Raw genomic sequence first — 17,819 nt, forward strand, 5'->3', positions numbered from 1 at the left:
CTAGTGACTAATAACAGTAAAATGCTTTAAATGTATTTTAAAGTTTCAGTATGCAAGCTATTATGCAGTTTGACCTCTTCTAGAGCACTATCGGCAGCATTGGTTTCCTCATGCTCCCTGCAGAGGCTCTGGCTACAGATGTTTACGGATCAACCGTAGAATGGACCCTCTCATAGGAAAAGCAGCCTCTGCTGTTGGACTTGCACAAGAGCAGCTTTCCAAATCACTTCCAATAGAGCTGACCCTGTGGGTGGACCCTTCCGAGGTGTCCTATCGGATCGGTGAGGATGGATCCACTTGTGTTCTCTACCAAAAAGTGCCTCCTCCGCTGATTCATCAGCCCACAGGAAGGAGAAACTGAAAATATTTCATTGTAAATTCTGCACTTCTTTAAAACATTAAAGGAGTAACTGAATGTGGAGCATAAACGTTGCATCCTACATATGTCCACAAGCACAATTTTGGATTATGGGTAGGCCAATGTAAAATTAATGGAAAAGCATAATTTGTGTAAAAATAAATGGAGAGGATAAATGAAGGCAAAAGGCCCGTGCGGCACAATTCTGGCAAATACATATGACATTATATTTTATTAGTAACATTTCTACTTACTATATGTAACCTCTTTATTAAATTATGTAAACATTTCTTTAGTAAGGAAACAATAAAAGTGAAAAAAAAATAAAAATCTTATCAGCTACATAAAATAATTGTTAAACTCAAAAGCAAATGTCATTTCAGAAAATTACTAAATCAATCAGGACAGTTTTTCCATGCATAAAACAGTGTTATTATTGTTAACTAAAACTAGAACTATTAAAGAACTATTGGGTGAAAAACTTAAAAAGGTACTGAAGTACTAAAATTGCTAAAACTGAAATAAGTATAAATTAAAGGCAAATCGAAATATCTTAAAAAACAAATAAAAATGACAAAAGCACATGACAAAATTACTAAAAATTAAACTAAAATTAAACTAGAAAATAAATACTACAATAATAGATAAGTCATACTAAAATAACACATGCATGATGATAAACTGGTGTTTAGGAAATTATACATTTAAAATATACAAGATAATGTGGTGATTTTGTTGCTATTTAGTGTTTTAGGAGCAAAGAAAACTTTAAAAGGGCCTTTTACCCCAAATGAGACCATTAAGGCCCCAATATACTTAAAGCAAAATCGAAGAACAAACTGATGTGACGTCAGTTCGAACAAAATCAGGCCAAAACAAACTTCAATTTTGCATTTATAATAATAATTCATTACATTTATATAGCGCTCTACATAGACGCTTTACATAGAAGGGGGGAATCTCCTCAACCATCACCAATGTGACGGCAGCCATATTGCACCAGAACGCCCACAACACACCAGCTTATTGGTGGAGAGGAGACAGAGCCAATGAGTGCATAGGGATGATTATAGGCCATGATGGACAGAGGCCACTGGGCAAATTTGGCCAGGACGTCGGGGTTAAACCCCTACTTTTTCGAAAGACATCCTGGGATTTTTTGTGACCACAGAGAGCCAGGACCTCAGTTTAACGTCTCATCCGAAGGATGATCATAAGCTCCATCATAAAGGGTATCTTCACTGTTGGGCTCTATGCAATTGTTACTTAACTATATTTTGCCTGATAGAAGCCCAAACGTTAAGCGCCTCATTCACTCTCACATCTGTTGAGATGTTCACACTCTCTCCATTATGCATCAGTTGGTAGAGCTGCAGGCAAAACCATGCAGAATAATATCCGGACTTTGACAGTAAGACGCTTTGCCTTCAATAATAATTTTGCTGATCTTTTTGTTTATCTCTGTTGAACTGTCTAGTCTGTATAGGTTCCATCCTACGTCCCATCAGGTTAAGTAACGGCACCCAGAGGGAGGTCGAGGAAGTGCGTTTTCAAAGTCTTGGAATGCATTTGTTTGAACACCTGGTTAATTCTTCTCCCAGGTGATCACATGCCTCTGATGAAAACAGGCAGTACTCCATAAATGCTCAAAACCCAGAGGATCACTGTTAAAGCCATCAGATCTTTCTCACTTCATATCTATAAAGAAGGTGAAGTTATGTATATCATTCAGCATATCAACTGAATGATTTTTTAAATCTATTTCACAGCACTTTGTCATGCATTTCCAGTATAAATATGATGTTATTTCTCTCGCCCATATCAGGAATTCTTTTTGGCTTAATCAAAAACAGGGGAACAGAAGGTTTTCTCCGTCTTCTGTCAATCCATCCCCTGATACCTACCAAACAATTTCTAACAATAAAGCTTTTGAACGTCACATAGAGATGGACGACACACTCGTTTCACAATCTTAACTCACATGACGAGTTTTAAAAGTTCACTATATTCAAAAGTGCTGTCCAAGATTCCTGAACTAATAGTAATTTCCTGTTGAACTCCATCGTTTATTTCCATAGCCAGAACTGTTCTTTCTCCTCTATATTTTTCCTTTATTTTCCGATTCCCAGTGTTCCCTGAAAATGTCTCATTATATCACTAAAGGGAGGAACAGGTCTTATTAGTTATTGTAAGATCATGCGCATTCACAAGAAGACAGCAAAAATATATAAATTTCAAAGTGTTTTTATCTTCTTTACTCCCTTTAAGCACAATTTCAAAACACATGCATATGGACATGAAATGGATTATAGCAATCAATAAAACATCTTCAGTACAGTTTATTTTGGCAGGAATGGGGGCGAGTGATCCGTTAAATAAGCTTAGGACAGCACAGAGTGGGTTAAGGCCAGTTTCATGACTTGTTTTTTAATGGTTCACAGGCAGTCACTGCAGAGTAACTCTTTAAAGGTCTCATTTTACTCAGAGGCTGTGACACACTGCGCTGCTCTTCACACAGGACAAGAACTGTTTCTCCTCACAAGATGATGGGTCTGAGGATTTTACTCTTTTTCGTGACCGTGCCATGGATATTTTGTGATATGGCAAGAACCAATAAAGTGATACCTAAACACAAAGGGATATTGAAAATAGTAGATGAGGAAGAATCAATCTCAGAAAGTAGAGTTGTCATGGAAGCCAAGAAACCAAAGGTATGACAATTTAATGCTGATAATGCATGTGTATACAGAAATTTGTAAACACTGTCATGTTAAAATAGAATTTGTTTGTGATGGCTAAAATGAGTATGAATGTATAATCAAAATGCCAGATATCTTAAATCTGTTCTAAGAAAGGTACAATGGAAAACCTGTTAAATCCATAATGGGATTATGTCCAATGGAAAGCAGCACAATTGGCAAGTTATCTGGGAACTCATGAGCTCAGGGAAAGGCAAAATAGCATGCGAACTGGTTGAACGGTGTTGATATCGAGAGGAAACAAAATAATACCATTTTCTTGTAATCTGCTTTACTCTAGAAAAAGGTCATTCTCAGCCCAGACTATGATAGTCCAGTTGATACAGATGACGAAAGTCCGGGAGCAGACGATAAAGATGACAAGGGTATTTATTCTTTACTTTAATTTTGCATTCATTTGATCAAAAATAATATTTGAGCCTATTTATTTCTATTTTATTTTTATTATTTTTCAGAACTTCCTACTTGCCTGATGTGTGTGTGTCTAATTGGATCGGTGTATTGTGAGGAGGTTTCTCCTGACATGACAACAGTTCCACCACTGCCAAAGGAAACGGCTTACTTCTATGCGCGCTTCAACAAAATCACTAAAATTGCCAACAAAGACTTCGCTGATATTGGTAAGGAGTTATGCTAGAAAAGCTTTCGGGTGTTTCCACCAAAAACACACTGTGTAATGATTGGAAACGGATCAATGTAATCAGAGCAACTGAGTGAAATTTTCCTTGAGACTATTTTAAAAGACTCAAACAGTCCTGAGAAAGGTCCCTTAGAGTCACTGGTATAGAAGGGGAGACACATCTAGAAGGTTTTGTGCATTTAAAGGGATAGTTCACCCACAAATGAAAATACTGTCATCATTTACTCACCCTCATGTCATTCTAAAAACCCCTGTGACTTACTTTTTTTGGACCTCATTGACTTAAAATGATAGGTTCAAAAGTTTACACTTACATATAATCAGAATATGCGTATCTGGCGTGCTGTCCGAGGAGAGGGCTCTGAGCTCGAAATTTGGCCTGAACCCAGAGTACTCCCCCCTATCCCTAGCTGGGATAGGAATAATCGAGAGGGAGGAGTTGGGGTGGTGGAAGGATGCTGGAAAACTGTCATGGGACAGAGGTAAGACGGCTCTATAAGCCTCCTCACGCTGATTGGTTAGATTATCTGAACGTGCTCCTCCCGAACTTTGTTAATAGAACATCATTTCTTTATTAGCATCTATTTTCCATGAAGAACTTTTAACATCCATGGAAATGTTTCATTGCATAAAAGGTTCTTTTTAGTGGAAAATGTTTCTCCAGATTATTAAAATGTTCTTCACACTAAGAAAAAGTATTTTTAGAACTGTTCACTGAAAGGGTCTTTGGGGAACCAAAAATGGCATTGCTTCAAAAAGCCCTTTTTGGAAGTCCATGGACAAAAAAACACTATTCTTTTATGTTCCACAGAAGTCAAACAGGTTTGGAACGGCATGAGGCTGAGTAAATAATAAAGATGTTCATGTTCATTTGCACCCCCATTGTAATGTCCAATTGTATAGCCATCCCAGCTAACAAAATTATGTTCTAATATAAGAACGTTTTTCTAAAATTCCTATTAAAGTAGCCCATAAAAACATTATTAAAGAAAATTCCCTGAATGTAAATATTTTAAAAGCATTTTTCTTGGTCATGCGACTGTTCAGGGAACATTTCATTTTATCATTCTTCAAACATAATGGGAACATCACCTCTGAATGTTTGCTGAACATTTTGAAACAAATAGTAACATTTAAAAAACGTTAGATGACCGTCTAACTAAACGTTTCAGGGGGAAAAACGCTCCATAGACTAGCTATATAAATAACGTTTGTGCTGTTTTTGAGAACATTAACCAGAACTTTGGACGAACGTTTTATTAACGTTATTGGAAGGATAGTTCATAACTTTGAGAAATCCTTGAAAGAACGTTAGCTAAAGTTCAGAGAACGTTCTCTGTTAGCTGGGATAATGCGTCCATATTGTGTTGTTTTCATAGCCACGCTGAAAAGAATTGACCTGTCTGACAACCTCATCTCTGAGATAGAAGATGGCGCCTTTTCTAAACTCGATCAGCTTGAGGAACTAACGCTCGCTGGGAACAAGCTGGTCAAACTCCCAATGCTGCCAGCTAAACTTATGTCTCTCGATGTCAATCACAATCTACTTAAAACAAAGGGAGTGAAAGCAAACATTTTCAAGGTAAAACATGAATAAAATAAAGATTCTGACATCTTATGAATACATTGTTTGTCTTATTCATCATGACTGGGGTCCATCTTTTGCATTAGAAACTCAGCAAGCTGGCATACCTGTACCTTGGAGACAACGGTCTGGAGGCCGTCCCACCGCTGCCGGAAAGTCTGCGTGTGGTTCATCTACATGTACGGTCATCTTTATAGTCTAAATATCTTTACTGTAGCATTTAAACGTGTCCTTACAAGTATGCATACTTTTAAAATCGTTTTCAGAACAATAACATAACGTCACTGACGGATGACACGTTCTGCAAAGGAAACAACACGCACTACATCAGGTACAACATGCAGGAGGTTCGGCTCGATGGAAACCCGTTAACTTTGGCCCAACATCCCAACAGCTTCATCTGTCTGAGATCTCTGCCGATTGGACACTACAAGTAATGCTCTTGGAAGAAGAAAATGTTCCTTAAGCTGTCGTCCAGCTGGCAACTGCTGTTATGATGATGATGACAGACAGCACATTCACAAAGATTTAACAGCATAATAAAAAAATATTGACTTTTAGGGGCAATCGCACATTTAACAGTTTTACATCATTTGTAAGACGCATATACAACTATTTTCTTGACCTTTATTCAGTGTAATCATTTTGTTATATTTGCAATCGTTTTTGCAGGTAAAAGTTGCTAAATAAGACTGAGGTAAAACGTGAGGCAAAGAATATGTCTGGGAAAACGTTGTTCAGTGGGACTTTTATCCATTGCTGGTAAATAAATTAATTTTGGACCTACAGACTTTGATGGACTTTATCTTCGTAAAATTACTTACAAATGGCACTTATAGGCTACAACTGACCATCATTTTATAAAAGTAAAAAAAAAGCTACAATAATGAGAACTTTGATTATTATGGCTTAGCTTCTCATCATATTGACAACAATTTTCATGACTAATTATACTATAATAATTTTCTTGTAACTGAACATCGCATAATAATGAGAGTCATTACAAGAAAGTTTGTCAGCAAGTCATTATTATAAGTTCTCTTTATTATGAGATGTCATTATTATTATTTTAATATTTTTATGACATTAACTAAAGTTTTTGTTAAAGTTTTTCCTTATTATGAGATAAGCCAAATATATACAAGAAAGTTTCTCATTATTATGATATACCAAGTCATAATTATTTTTAATAAGATTTTTTATTACAATACACTAAATAATAATAAAAAATCCTGTATTTATGACATATTAACTCATAATTATGACTTTTTCATTATTTTGAGATACTAATTTTGATTACAATTACAAAGATTCTCCTTATTTTATGCCAAGTCATTAATATGAGAGCTTTTCTCAATAAAATAGAGATCCCGAGCCACTAAGTCATAGTTATGAGATTAATTTCTCTTTATTATGACTTACAAAATCATAGTTTTACTATTTGTTTTCATTTGTAGTTAAAAAAGGCTTCCAAAGTGTATTGGTTAGAATCACAGGACAGATAACTTTTATTGCATAAATAACCATCTTTATCTTAGTCAATACAAAAATTGCAACCTTCTGTACAGAAACGCAGTGTCTTTTGCACCTCATCTGTCCACATAATTACGCAGTCCCTGTCACAGCTGCATCATAGTTCATATATTATAGTATCCCCATTTTTGATTGATTTCAAAAGTGTGTAAGTGTGCAAAAGTTTCAAAGCGTTTTTGACTTCAGTCTCTTCATTATGATGATCATGTATTTCCAGTGTGTTGTGATGATCTCATTTAGCTTCAGACTTTGTGAGCACAATCAAGCCCTCATCAATCTTGCTTTGGTATTCCCTCTCCGATTGTTTTCTTCTGTAGACATCATCTGTGGAGGCAGAAAATAATGTAACCACTTATCTATAACAATAACCAATAGTATACCGAATAAACAGTAATTCGGCCTACATACATAGGGTATTTATTATAAGTCAACTGTGAGCCTTTAACACTGTTGTACCTTATGTAATTAAGGTCAATGATAGACATTGAGGCCTGGTTTTACAGAACTGGGCTTAGATTAAGCCAGGATTAGGTTTTAGTTTAATTAAATAGCTTTTATAAACATGCCTTAGATTAGAAAAAGAAAACATTACTGGTACATATCGAGACAAAACAATGGCACTGACATATTTTAAGATGTCAGTGCAAGCTGCTTTCAGTTAAAACAGACTTTTTCAGAAAGTCTTTGTTTTAAAGATTTCAGTAAATCATCATTCACGTTTTATCAACACAAGTATTACGCAAAAATTGTCAGGCCGCCCTGCGCAATGAGGACGCAGAATGATGCACATAAACGCTTCAAAGCGGGGCGTGTATACATAAGATTTGACTTGTGATACTTACAAAACGTTTCTCGTCCTATTCTCACGTTAATCATGATCCACTCCATGACACCCCCGATACAGAAGAACAAGGGCAAAAATCTGTACGTTCCAAATCGTCTTTTTCCGGGAACAAGACTTAATATATATTTTAGGTTTCGACTTTTTCTAAACATCCTTTTCTTTTAAAACACAATTACCAGCTAGATATTTCTAAAGCACAGCGCAATAATATGAACTAATAAAATTGAGTTTTAAACGCTAGAATACAACATCTGAACAGTTGTGCCCTTTAACACTGATCTTGTTCTTAGCGCATGTACCCGCTGACAGAATAGGAAAACATGGCGGCGTAAACGTCATGGATAATAGTGTGTTCTAATAGGTCCGCTGGCAGGACTCTACCAAATCTGATATAAGAGAGGGAACCGTAAGTCCCTTTCATAGTCTTTTGAATTGGGTGTTCTCACTTACTGGCATAAGGTTAAAAAGTGTTTAAGCAAATATATAAATATTTACCCATTTAATAACAATTTAACTTTGAAAAGAGTCTCTCCATGATTTATATGTTCAATCACTCTCAATAGGAGAGACTAAAATGAGACAATTATCTCATGTTGATGCTTTTTTCCCCTTCTGAAATGAAACTGATGGAACAAATCAATAAAATGTATTTCCATGTACAGCATGTGGACATTTAATAGTTAAAGAATGTGTTAGAAATACATGCACACTAACATGTTGATGTTGCACATAGTGCACAGTGTTTGACAGATTTCTCATCTGATGGAATGAATCTGAACCTGAAACATTTTCTGGGGAATGTTTTTTTTTTTTTTACATGGTCAAGGTGTTTTATAGATTATTGAAAGTTGCTCGAGTATCATCTGAATATGTATTTATATTATATATTGGTCTGATGCTTTCATTTTGAACATTTCATTTCATTCCTTTCCTTTTTTTTTTTGCTTGGCCTCAACTGACAATGGAATACCTACATATTAAAACATCACACTGGAAACAGCAGCAACCACATTTGAAATGGCACCACGTTCATAAATGGGTCAGTCTTCTACTTTATATGCTGGCCGGCAGAAAGTCCAGTGATGCTCCACTGTGTTCTCATTGGCACGCTCGCTCATGTGGTGCACCCGTGTGTTCCGAATCGTGAATCCCTGTTTGGTGATGTAGTCCATGAGGTGGACCCTTAGAGACACCTCTTGTTGGTGGTCACATGGTCCAAAGGTGAAAGACACCTGACAGTCTCTGGTGTCCATCATGTGTTTGTTCCACTTGGTAAAGCTGTTGGATATTCCCTCAAGCAGTGAGTGGACCTTAGTGGTTATGGTTAGTTGCGTGATAATAACCGCTACTGGGTTTGAGTACTTAGACAGCTTGCGAGTGCTGGACAACTCCACCACCTGCTCAAAAGTGTCCAGTGGGTACAGAGGTTTTGGGTCATTGAGGCATTGGATTAAAGGCTCGATCTGATAGAAGTCAGCTTCTTTACGCAGAAGGTCCGTCTCCATGAAGTCAACAGGAAGAGTGAGCTCGGATGTGCGCAGGAAGTTTAATATGTAGCGGAAAAGCGTCCCATCCCGATCGATGAAGTAGTTTCCTTGAGCGTCCCGCGTGGTGGGGAAGTCGCCGCGGAACATGGCGCCCAGCATGGAATCTGGGTAACGCTGAAGAGTGGAGATAGAAGTCGTGTAGAGTTGACCTCCGACATTTAAGGTGACTGGGTGAGTCAACTAAAAGAGATGGACAATAACGAGAAATCTTTAATTAATGCAACTCATCGCACAATCAAAAAGTTGTGTCATTATGGACTTTAATGTGACTAATCTGTTAACAGCAAATAATAAAAAAAAGAAGTTGCTTAAAGACACTAATAAGAGGTAGTTATGCATCAAAAAATTTGACCAAAACCAAAATTAAAGATAGTTGAAAATAAAGTTTGGGTAAATGAAACCGGTATGCTGTTCAGGGTGTTGTGTTTTCAGTTTGATATATTAAACCAGTCATAAAGTTCTTTCACAATGAGGGCCGCTCTATATTTCAGCCAAATAAATTCTACTCTAGTGTCACTTTTGGTCACCACACTGCTGACATGTTTACCTGTTGTAGTTTATCCACGTTGGGTGCACAAAATAGACACTGACACTGTCAAATTGCATCATTGGAGAAGCACTAATTAAACGCCAATGCTTTGGTCAACGATTTTGGTCCTCAAAACTATTTAGCCCGAAACTGAAAAAAAATTTTTTTCGCGGTTTCGGGTGAATATTTTTGGTTGCTGAAATTGTGGTGCATCACTAATAATAGGATCTGAAAAAATTTAGGAAATGGCTCTTTCAATTTCTGCACTGAAATCTGAATCATATTGGACAGAACTTACAGTGTGTTGAACTGGAAATAGAAAAGGATGGTTCGTTAAACATGTTGGCTTGACAAATACTGTTATAAGCTTAAAGTTTAAAGGTCATAATTCGATGGCTACACAGACCTTGCAGTAAGACAGACAGATAGCTCATCTATCTATGGAAACTTTGACCTATTTGAATGTCAGTTATGGAAAAACCTTCGATCTGATTACTTAGAAAATAAAGTCAATTTAGAACAGGCTGCAGGTCTGAACCAAGTTTGTGGATGTAGATTGAAAGTCTAATTATTATTAGATGTAATTACAATTAGTCATTTTCAACGGCAATCTGTGACTTTGGGGATTTTTCATCATCTAGTACAGTAAGAAAATTGTAAAGGCCTGTTCACACCAAGGATAAATAAAAACCATAACTACGAATTTTGAATAATCGCTCTAATTCTATGAGAATAGCGAACCATACCATTGGAATCACTTTCAGAACAATTTCTGTCCAGCTGATGAATGATAAAAACATTGGCCGCCAATCAGAATGCACCAGACTTAAAGAGCTTGATTATTTAACATTAAAATACTGTTATAATGAATTCTATTTTCTAGTTAGAAAAAAATATGAATGTCTGAATTTCAAAAAATTCAAATTACAATACTGCATGAAACACAACTCTGACTAATAACCAATATACTTGAATACTTATATTATAACATTAACTTCTGCTAAAATATTTCTCCACATACTTACCCTATGCCCCCAGTCCCCATTATCCATTTGATAAGGATAGGTAAACCGCTCTGACCCACAGAAGTTGTTCGGATATTATGCTTGATTACACCTGCAAAAAAGAAACGTTAGCCATACATTAAGACAAATAACTGTATAGACCCAATTAAGGGTCTTTGAATATTTTCTGAGACGGTAATGACGCGCACATAAACACAAGATGCATCACTGTGAAGAAGCTCAGTGAATTAGATGCTCAATAGCATGCTAACTGTTTTGCTAAGACAAGTAAACAGGTGTTCTGCAACGTAATTACTTACCGTTTAGAAGAGTTAGGAACGTCCAGCGATTGTACCTGGTGTACCTAACATTAAAAAACATGAACATGTTTTAATAAAATAAAACGTTTTTACAAGGAACCTTTGCTAGCCAGCTACCATAATATACAGCTAGCTCCCTGCGTACTACTAACTTAACGGTGACATAAATGAATGAAATAAATGTTTTTCCTGGCAGTGATACTGTGTGGGATGACCCCATCCTTACCCGTCTCCAGAGCTGAGGGGTTTAATCGTCGTTTTTGGTTGCGGCTGTACAGCACACTGAGAGTTAGCTGCTCAGAGACGAGAATACAGCAGTATTCCGCACTGTCACGTGACCTGCTGCACTAGCGTACATTACGGCAGATTTAATGACATTCTAGACTGCCTTTTAAGGCTGGGGATAAAATGTTGCTTTGCACAAATATCACATAACTACAGAATCTCACTAACAATAACTTATGGACATGGCAAATTCTATTTTATTGTACACGTGCCATAGTAACAGAGCTACTGAAATGCTGCAATGGTGTTATAGGTAAGCTAAGGGGCACAAAGCAATTCCAGCAGGATAATTGTATATATTAATAAATATAAAATATAAAAATATTTACAAAAATAAATATTAAATACAATTGAATTTACATGTATTTAAATAAATATGAATTATATTAAATTGAAATGATTAATGCAATGTATTTCTTCTAATTAATCCAGATTGTAGTGCAAGATCAAGAAAGTAGGCTAGTCAAAGAAAGTAGTTTCTGGTCAAAGAAAGCTAGCCTACCCGTAATATTAAGCCTTACCTATAAATATGAATATTGCGGCATTACATTACAGTAGATTTGTTTATGATATTTAGGCTATAGTAATTTTCTTTTACGCGTAGTTTGCAGTGTTGAACATAATAACCAATCACACACGTTTCTGTTGAGTTTAGGAACTGCACGCACTCACTGCCTAAATTCTATTCATCCATCCATCCATCCTTTTATATAATCTTTCTTTCTTTCTAACTAATCTGTCTTTCTAACCAATCTTACTTTTTCCTTTTTCTAACTAATCTTTCTTTCTAACTAATGTCTTTCTTTCTAACCAATCTTTATTTTCTTTCTTTCTCTATCTATCTATCTATCTTCTATCTATCCTTTTATATAATCTTTCTTTCTTTCTTACTAATCTGTCTTTCTAACCAATCTTTTTTTCCTTTTTCTAACTAATCTGTCTTTCTTTCTAACTAATGTCTTTCTTTCTAACTAATGTCTTTCTTTCTAACCAATCTTTCTTTCTTTCTTTCTTTCTATTTATCAAACTTCTAACTTTAAACTACTTTGAACTACTTTAAACTTCAAACTTATTTAAACTTTTTCAAACTTAAAGCTTTTAAAACTTCTTCAAACTTTCTGGTCCAGCTTTCTCAAGCCAACTTGAAGTTTGTCTCGGCAAACTTTTTAATCTAGTTGTCATTACAATTTCAAGAGCAATAGCCTAAATTAATCAACCATGTTTTTATCATGATATTGCAGCTTCACCCCTATAAACTTCATGTTTAAAGGCTATTTACCTTAAGCAATGTAAATACATGAGCAGCATGAAACAGTAGGCCTATGTGTAAATAAAAAAAATTGATTTTTTTTTTTTATTATTATTTTGTTGTCCATCACCTGAGCCCAGTTAGGATGTTTGGGATGTGCCTTCTTTGTATGTTTGATTCTTAAATAAACATAAATGCCAGATTTTTTTGGTAACAGTCTGTAGAATTGTAATTGATTAAAGTAACACACGTGTGTGTGTGTCCCTTTACATATACACACATTTTATTTTTAAGCCTTTACAATCATAGGACCCAGATCGACTAAGACCCTGAATGTATGAGGGTATTCCTTTAAGAGCATTGGTACATAATCAGTTCCATGGTATACATAAACGTACCATGGTATTACCCATCTGATGCCATAACTATACCATCAATATACTGCAGCACTTTACAACAGGGTCTCTCTCTCTCTCTCTTAATTCATGTGCCCTCATAATCTTTAATCAACATAACGCTCCCTCCCTCTTGCAGTGACATCTCTTCTCTGATGACAGTTATGGTGCGAGGGCAAAATCAAGTCCCACCATAATTTTTTTTTCTTGTTCTAGAAGCCGTTTCACTGGGACATACATCACAACATGGAAGAAATTGTAACTTCCATTTCATGCCGATTTTAATATTAGTTAATGCATTAACATGAATAATGTGCAATATCTTTTTATACATAATTTGTAAATCTTTGTTAGAGTAACCTTAATTCTTAGTTAATACAAAAACAGTTGTTCATGTTAGGTTCTCACACAGCGCATTAATGCCAACAAATAAAAAATTTAACAAATGTATTAGTAAATGTTGAAATTGACATTAAGATCAATAAATGCACTCATAGTTAAGTTCATGTTAACTAATGTTAGCAAATAAAATCTTATTGTAAAGTGTTTCCATATACTTTTTATAAGCGTGATCTCTTTCTTTAATCAATCAAACTGAAAAACACTGCAAAATTATTACTATGAATATTATCTCTCCCTAAGTTTGTTATATACTTCAGGGTCAGTGGGGTGCTTCATTTAAGCATTAATCAAAACACAACTGATAGCAGAGCCGTCTCAGGATTTCTTCTTCGTGCTGGCGCTCTCTGTGCTCTGCTGAGAGATGATGAAATCTAAAATGAGTTTGGCTGTTTGTCGGGGTCGCTCCATGACCACAGAATGACCGCAGTTCTCCAGCAGATCAACACGGCAGTGTGGAAGAGCCTCGGCAAGCACCGCTGCGCCAGACACATCCACTACCTGAAAATAAATAGAATATTATTAATACTACATCAGTATCTCAATGATACTAAAATAATGTGTGCATGTGTGTGTTTTCTATGTATAGTTCCTGTATGCATGCGTACACATACCTGGTCCTGTTTGCCCCAGATGACTTGTAAAGGGGTAGTTATTTGCTGCATATGCTCATGCAAAGCATATTTGGAATTTTCACTCATAATTTCCGTGAAAACTGTGGTAGTTTATAGAGAAGATACATTAGGCAAAACAAGACTTTCTATAGCATGTTGCATATTTAAAGTAAATACATTTAGTAGGCCTATGTTCATACTGACCCTCGTGATAAAAGTCATTGTGTGGGATCCGTACATCCACCAGGCCTTGAAGAATCTATAAACGAAGGTAAACGCCACACATGGTGTGTGAAGGTGTGTTCTGAATCTAGAGCAACCTTACATGACGTGTGCGTGACTAACCTGTTGAGGCACTCTGAAGCGCACGTGAGAACAGAGCTTCAGCATCTCCTCCATCTCCTCCGGGGTGGATGGGATAAGAGGAATATTCAGTGTGTACTGGCTGTGCTCCACATCATGCATCCGACTGTCAAACTTGCTCTCGCTTTGGATCTTCAGACCTTCAGAGAAAAATGTGAGCATGTAGGAGTAATAATAGAGTCATTTTTGTTTATTTTTATGTTATGTCTGTATGAACTTATCCATGCATTCCGTGTCAAAGACGAAATATATCAAAGGGCTGGTAAAATGCCCTTTTCACAAGATGTAAAATAAATCTCTGATGTCCCCAGAGTGTGTATGTGAAGTTTTAGCTCAAAATACCCCACAGATATTTTTATATAGCATGTTAAAGTTGTCACTTTTTAAGGGTGAGCAAAAACGCACCGTTTGGTGTCTGTTCCTTTAAATGCAAATGAGCTGCTGCTCCTGGCACAGGGGGCGGAGCTTGTGTCCTTTTACATCACACAGACATGCACTGAAAATTTCTAAAACTTTTAGCCTTTTATGTTCAAACCGGAGTCAGACAATGATGGAGAGACTCAAGAAGAAGTGACAATGTAGAAGCAACAGGACATTTCTGAATGGTTAGTTGATGAATTTATGTAGCTTATGTATAGTTATCTTCTAGTCATTGATTAGCACATTCTGTCTTGTTGATAATCTATAAATCGTGTTCTGGGGGGCGGAGTTTATGTAAATTTTAGGGTTAGTGATGTCACTAATCTAACATTTTCTTTAAAAGCAAATATCTCCCTTTGTTTTGAACTTTGAGCGTTGTAACTTTGCAGATGTTGTTTATGATCAAACAGCAACATTACACACTAACTAAAGTTAGAAAAGTGAAATCATAATCAATCACCCCTTTAACTAACCGACTGGGCAGATGAGGGTCAAACTGTAGAGATCTGAGGGATGGCAGGCTGCATACACTCCTGCCACAGTGCCACCCATTGAAGTCCCGACCATGTGGAACGGCTTTCTGTTTAGTCGAATGGCCTCTACAAACTGAGTGGAGTAAAAGAGGGGAATATTCATAAATGCTGCCAACACAAACATGTAATATGTACACCTATTCATAGAAAAAGGTACCTATCCGGCCATTACCTGCCGTATTCTCTTGACCTGGCCCTGGACTGAATAGTCATCCGTGCTGGTACGTGTTGTACCCTCATGCCCTGGCATGTCGACACACAGCAGGTGCAGATGTTTGGGAAGGTACTGTTTAGGATGAAGACACAAACTGCTTATCGCTGTTATAATGAACAATATACTGTACATAGCATTCTCATTTTTTACCTCACCACCCCAGCCATGTAAATATACTATACCTTGACCATGGGGAGCCATGTATCCTTATGAGCAGAGAAGTCGTGCAGCATGAGTATAGAGGGCCTGAGGCCTGGTTTCCCCCTGTGCGAGTAACAGAAGCGATAACCTCCACAGTCTGCATAACGTACCTGAAGACCCAGAGTTCTCCTCCAGTACCTCCACAAACACAAAGCGTTCATGGGGCAGAATATATGAACAAAACATATGTGCATTCACATTTAATATGCATCACTGCAATCCTGTTGGTAAAATATCATCTGTCAAAAATGTACAACATAAAAAATAAATAAAAATTATTACGATTAATAAATGCTGTAATAAACTATTGTTCAATGTTAGCTGAAGTTACATAATGAAGTTAACTAATGTTAACAAATAAAACTTTTGTAGTGTTGCCATATGAAAAACAAAATGCATATAGAAAAAATAAATGTATAGCTATAAAAAAAAAAGTAGTTTTAAAATATGCTCATATAAATTGATTGATATAACAAAAGACTGATGTAATTTTGCATTCTTTTCTAATTTAATAAAAAGTATATCATTAATATACAGCATTTGTTATACATTTTGAGTAAAATGTCAGTCACAAATTTGGTTAACAAGTATTTGATTAGGAACCTAAAAACCTGAAATATTTTTAATTCCACATTATATCTTTATTTTCCAAAACATTTTTGAGTGTGGGCTTTAATATTTACATATTATAATGAAGGTAAATGCATGTATGTATTATTCATAAGTGGCATTTACCAGTAATAGACTTTGATGAGTGACGATGGCCACAGCATAAAGGAGGCCATGAAGAGGAGGAGAGGGATAGCAAGAGTCCCTGCAGCAATGGCAAACATATTCATCATATCCTGATCCATGGCAACTCTGGTTTTATCTAGTCAACACCCTGCAGAATAATACAGCACACAATTACAAGCAGAAAGCCTACCGAACATTAAAAATGTCAGGGAATGATGAAACACTTGAAAATACCTTTGTTGCTCTGCTATAAGTCAGCATATGTATAGGTCAGATTCAAAGAGGGTGAGGGATAGGGGAGGGTCTGGCAGCATCTGTTCATGTCTAATCAATACATGTAACCTAGATATCTCACCATGCGCTTCAAATATTCACATGACCATCATTGTATCCCTTCGTTTAAGTGTCACTGCCTACAATACATCTATTTTTTTTCCTTAATGTTTTTATACATTTACAGACAAATTTTACAATGACCATGCCATTACTAGGACAACTAAACATTTGAATTGAGGTTAAAAAGTATAAATCGACAACAATAACAACAATAGTCGTATGACTCAACAAATAGATCTGGAACAATCAGAGCAATGAACTTACTTCATAAGCTTAATCCTACACTGACGTCATTCAGTGAAGTCAGTCATAATCAAGCAGTTTCAAATGACAGATCCTAAAAGGTCATACCGTGGCTGGTCAGTGTGCTGTCTGCGCTTCGGATATAATGAACGTCAGCTGTCTGCTAACCTCAATAAACACTGAGATGGCATCCAGAGCAAACTGTCTGTGGTGATCTCAAGAAATCAATGAGGTCAGATGGAAAATGCAATATTTCTCTTACTCAAAATAAATAAAGGGAATAAATAAATTAGATGACGATGCATTTAATAATGGATAAAAAAAATAATGGATAAAAAAAAATGTGCATATAAATTCCATTTAACATTTAAAGCTATTTAGTTGCATTTATGCTCATATCACATTTATAGACTGCTTACAAATTTCTAAAAGATTTCACAAGATGAAATCCTCCAGATGTCTAAAGGTATCACTGCATGCGAGCAAAGTTATGGAAACCAATTCACCTTTGTTCAAATGTGTGATTTTAACCAGCCATTCAATTTAGTTATACATCAAATATACAGCAGTAAAAAAAAAAAAAAAAAAAAGAATCTGAAGAGAATATATAAAAAAAATACTTACATATATTTATTATATATTTTAGGCATTTATTATAAATATTATTTATATAATTATTTATTATTATAATTATATAAATAATTAAACCATTT

General features: G+C 35.9%; 4 protein-coding genes across 7 annotated transcripts; 1 reads left to right on the top strand and 3 right to left on the bottom strand.

Moving 5' to 3' along the window:
* The first annotated feature begins 2,509 nt into the window (after nt 1-2,509).
* ognb (osteoglycin, paralog b) lies at nt 2,510-6,204 on the top strand. Its single transcript, XM_084428713.1, has 6 exons — nt 2,510-3,069; nt 3,398-3,482; nt 3,573-3,737; nt 5,137-5,339; nt 5,429-5,521; nt 5,609-6,204. The coding sequence occupies exons 1-6, from the start codon at nt 2,902-2,904 to the stop codon at nt 5,777-5,779; spliced, it is 885 nt and encodes a 294-aa protein (XP_084284839.1). The 5' UTR covers nt 2,510-2,901; the 3' UTR covers nt 5,780-6,204.
* Nucleotides 6,205-6,832: 628 nt separating this feature from the next.
* Nucleotides 6,833-8,372, bottom strand: uqcc5 (ubiquinol-cytochrome c reductase complex assembly factor 5). Its single transcript, XM_084427316.1, has 2 exons — nt 7,718-8,372; nt 6,833-7,199 (listed from the first exon to the last, which is right to left on the bottom strand). The coding sequence occupies exons 1-2, from the start codon at nt 7,869-7,871 to the stop codon at nt 7,108-7,110; spliced, it is 246 nt and encodes an 81-aa protein (XP_084283442.1). The 5' UTR covers nt 7,872-8,372; the 3' UTR covers nt 6,833-7,107.
* A 4-nt stretch (nt 8,373-8,376) lies between these two features.
* Nucleotides 8,377-11,673, bottom strand: kctd6b (potassium channel tetramerization domain containing 6b). The gene is made up of 4 exons (XM_084427315.1): nt 11,346-11,673; nt 11,120-11,163; nt 10,821-10,911; nt 8,377-9,446 (listed from the first exon to the last, which is right to left on the bottom strand). The coding sequence occupies exons 3-4, from the start codon at nt 10,845-10,847 to the stop codon at nt 8,760-8,762; spliced, it is 714 nt and encodes a 237-aa protein (XP_084283441.1). The 5' UTR covers nt 10,848-10,911; nt 11,120-11,163; nt 11,346-11,673; the 3' UTR covers nt 8,377-8,759.
* Nucleotides 11,674-12,774: 1,101 nt separating this feature from the next.
* Nucleotides 12,775-17,667, bottom strand: abhd6b (abhydrolase domain containing 6, acylglycerol lipase b). 4 transcript variants are annotated; one of them, XM_084427453.1, is made up of 9 exons: nt 17,215-17,667; nt 16,528-16,675; nt 15,774-15,930; nt 15,550-15,663; nt 15,318-15,450; nt 14,407-14,564; nt 14,266-14,320; nt 14,062-14,162; nt 12,775-13,948 (listed from the first exon to the last, which is right to left on the bottom strand). In XM_084427453.1, exons 2-9 carry the CDS (start codon nt 16,644-16,646, stop codon nt 13,766-13,768), a joined length of 1,020 nt encoding a protein of 339 aa, XP_084283579.1. In that variant the 5' UTR covers nt 16,647-16,675; nt 17,215-17,667; the 3' UTR covers nt 12,775-13,765. The 4 variants fall into 4 exon arrangements, with proteins under 4 accessions (XP_084283579.1, XP_084283578.1, XP_084283577.1 ...); XM_084427452.1 differs by having other exon boundaries at nt 17,128-17,667; XM_084427451.1 differs by having other exon boundaries at nt 16,762-17,667.
* Nucleotides 17,668-17,819: the final 152 nt, after the last annotated feature.

The sequence above is a fragment of the Rutilus rutilus genome, assembly GCF_951802725.1.
Source record: "Rutilus rutilus genome assembly, chromosome: 13".
NCBI classification, from domain to species: domain Eukaryota; kingdom Metazoa; phylum Chordata; class Actinopteri; order Cypriniformes; family Leuciscidae; genus Rutilus; species Rutilus rutilus.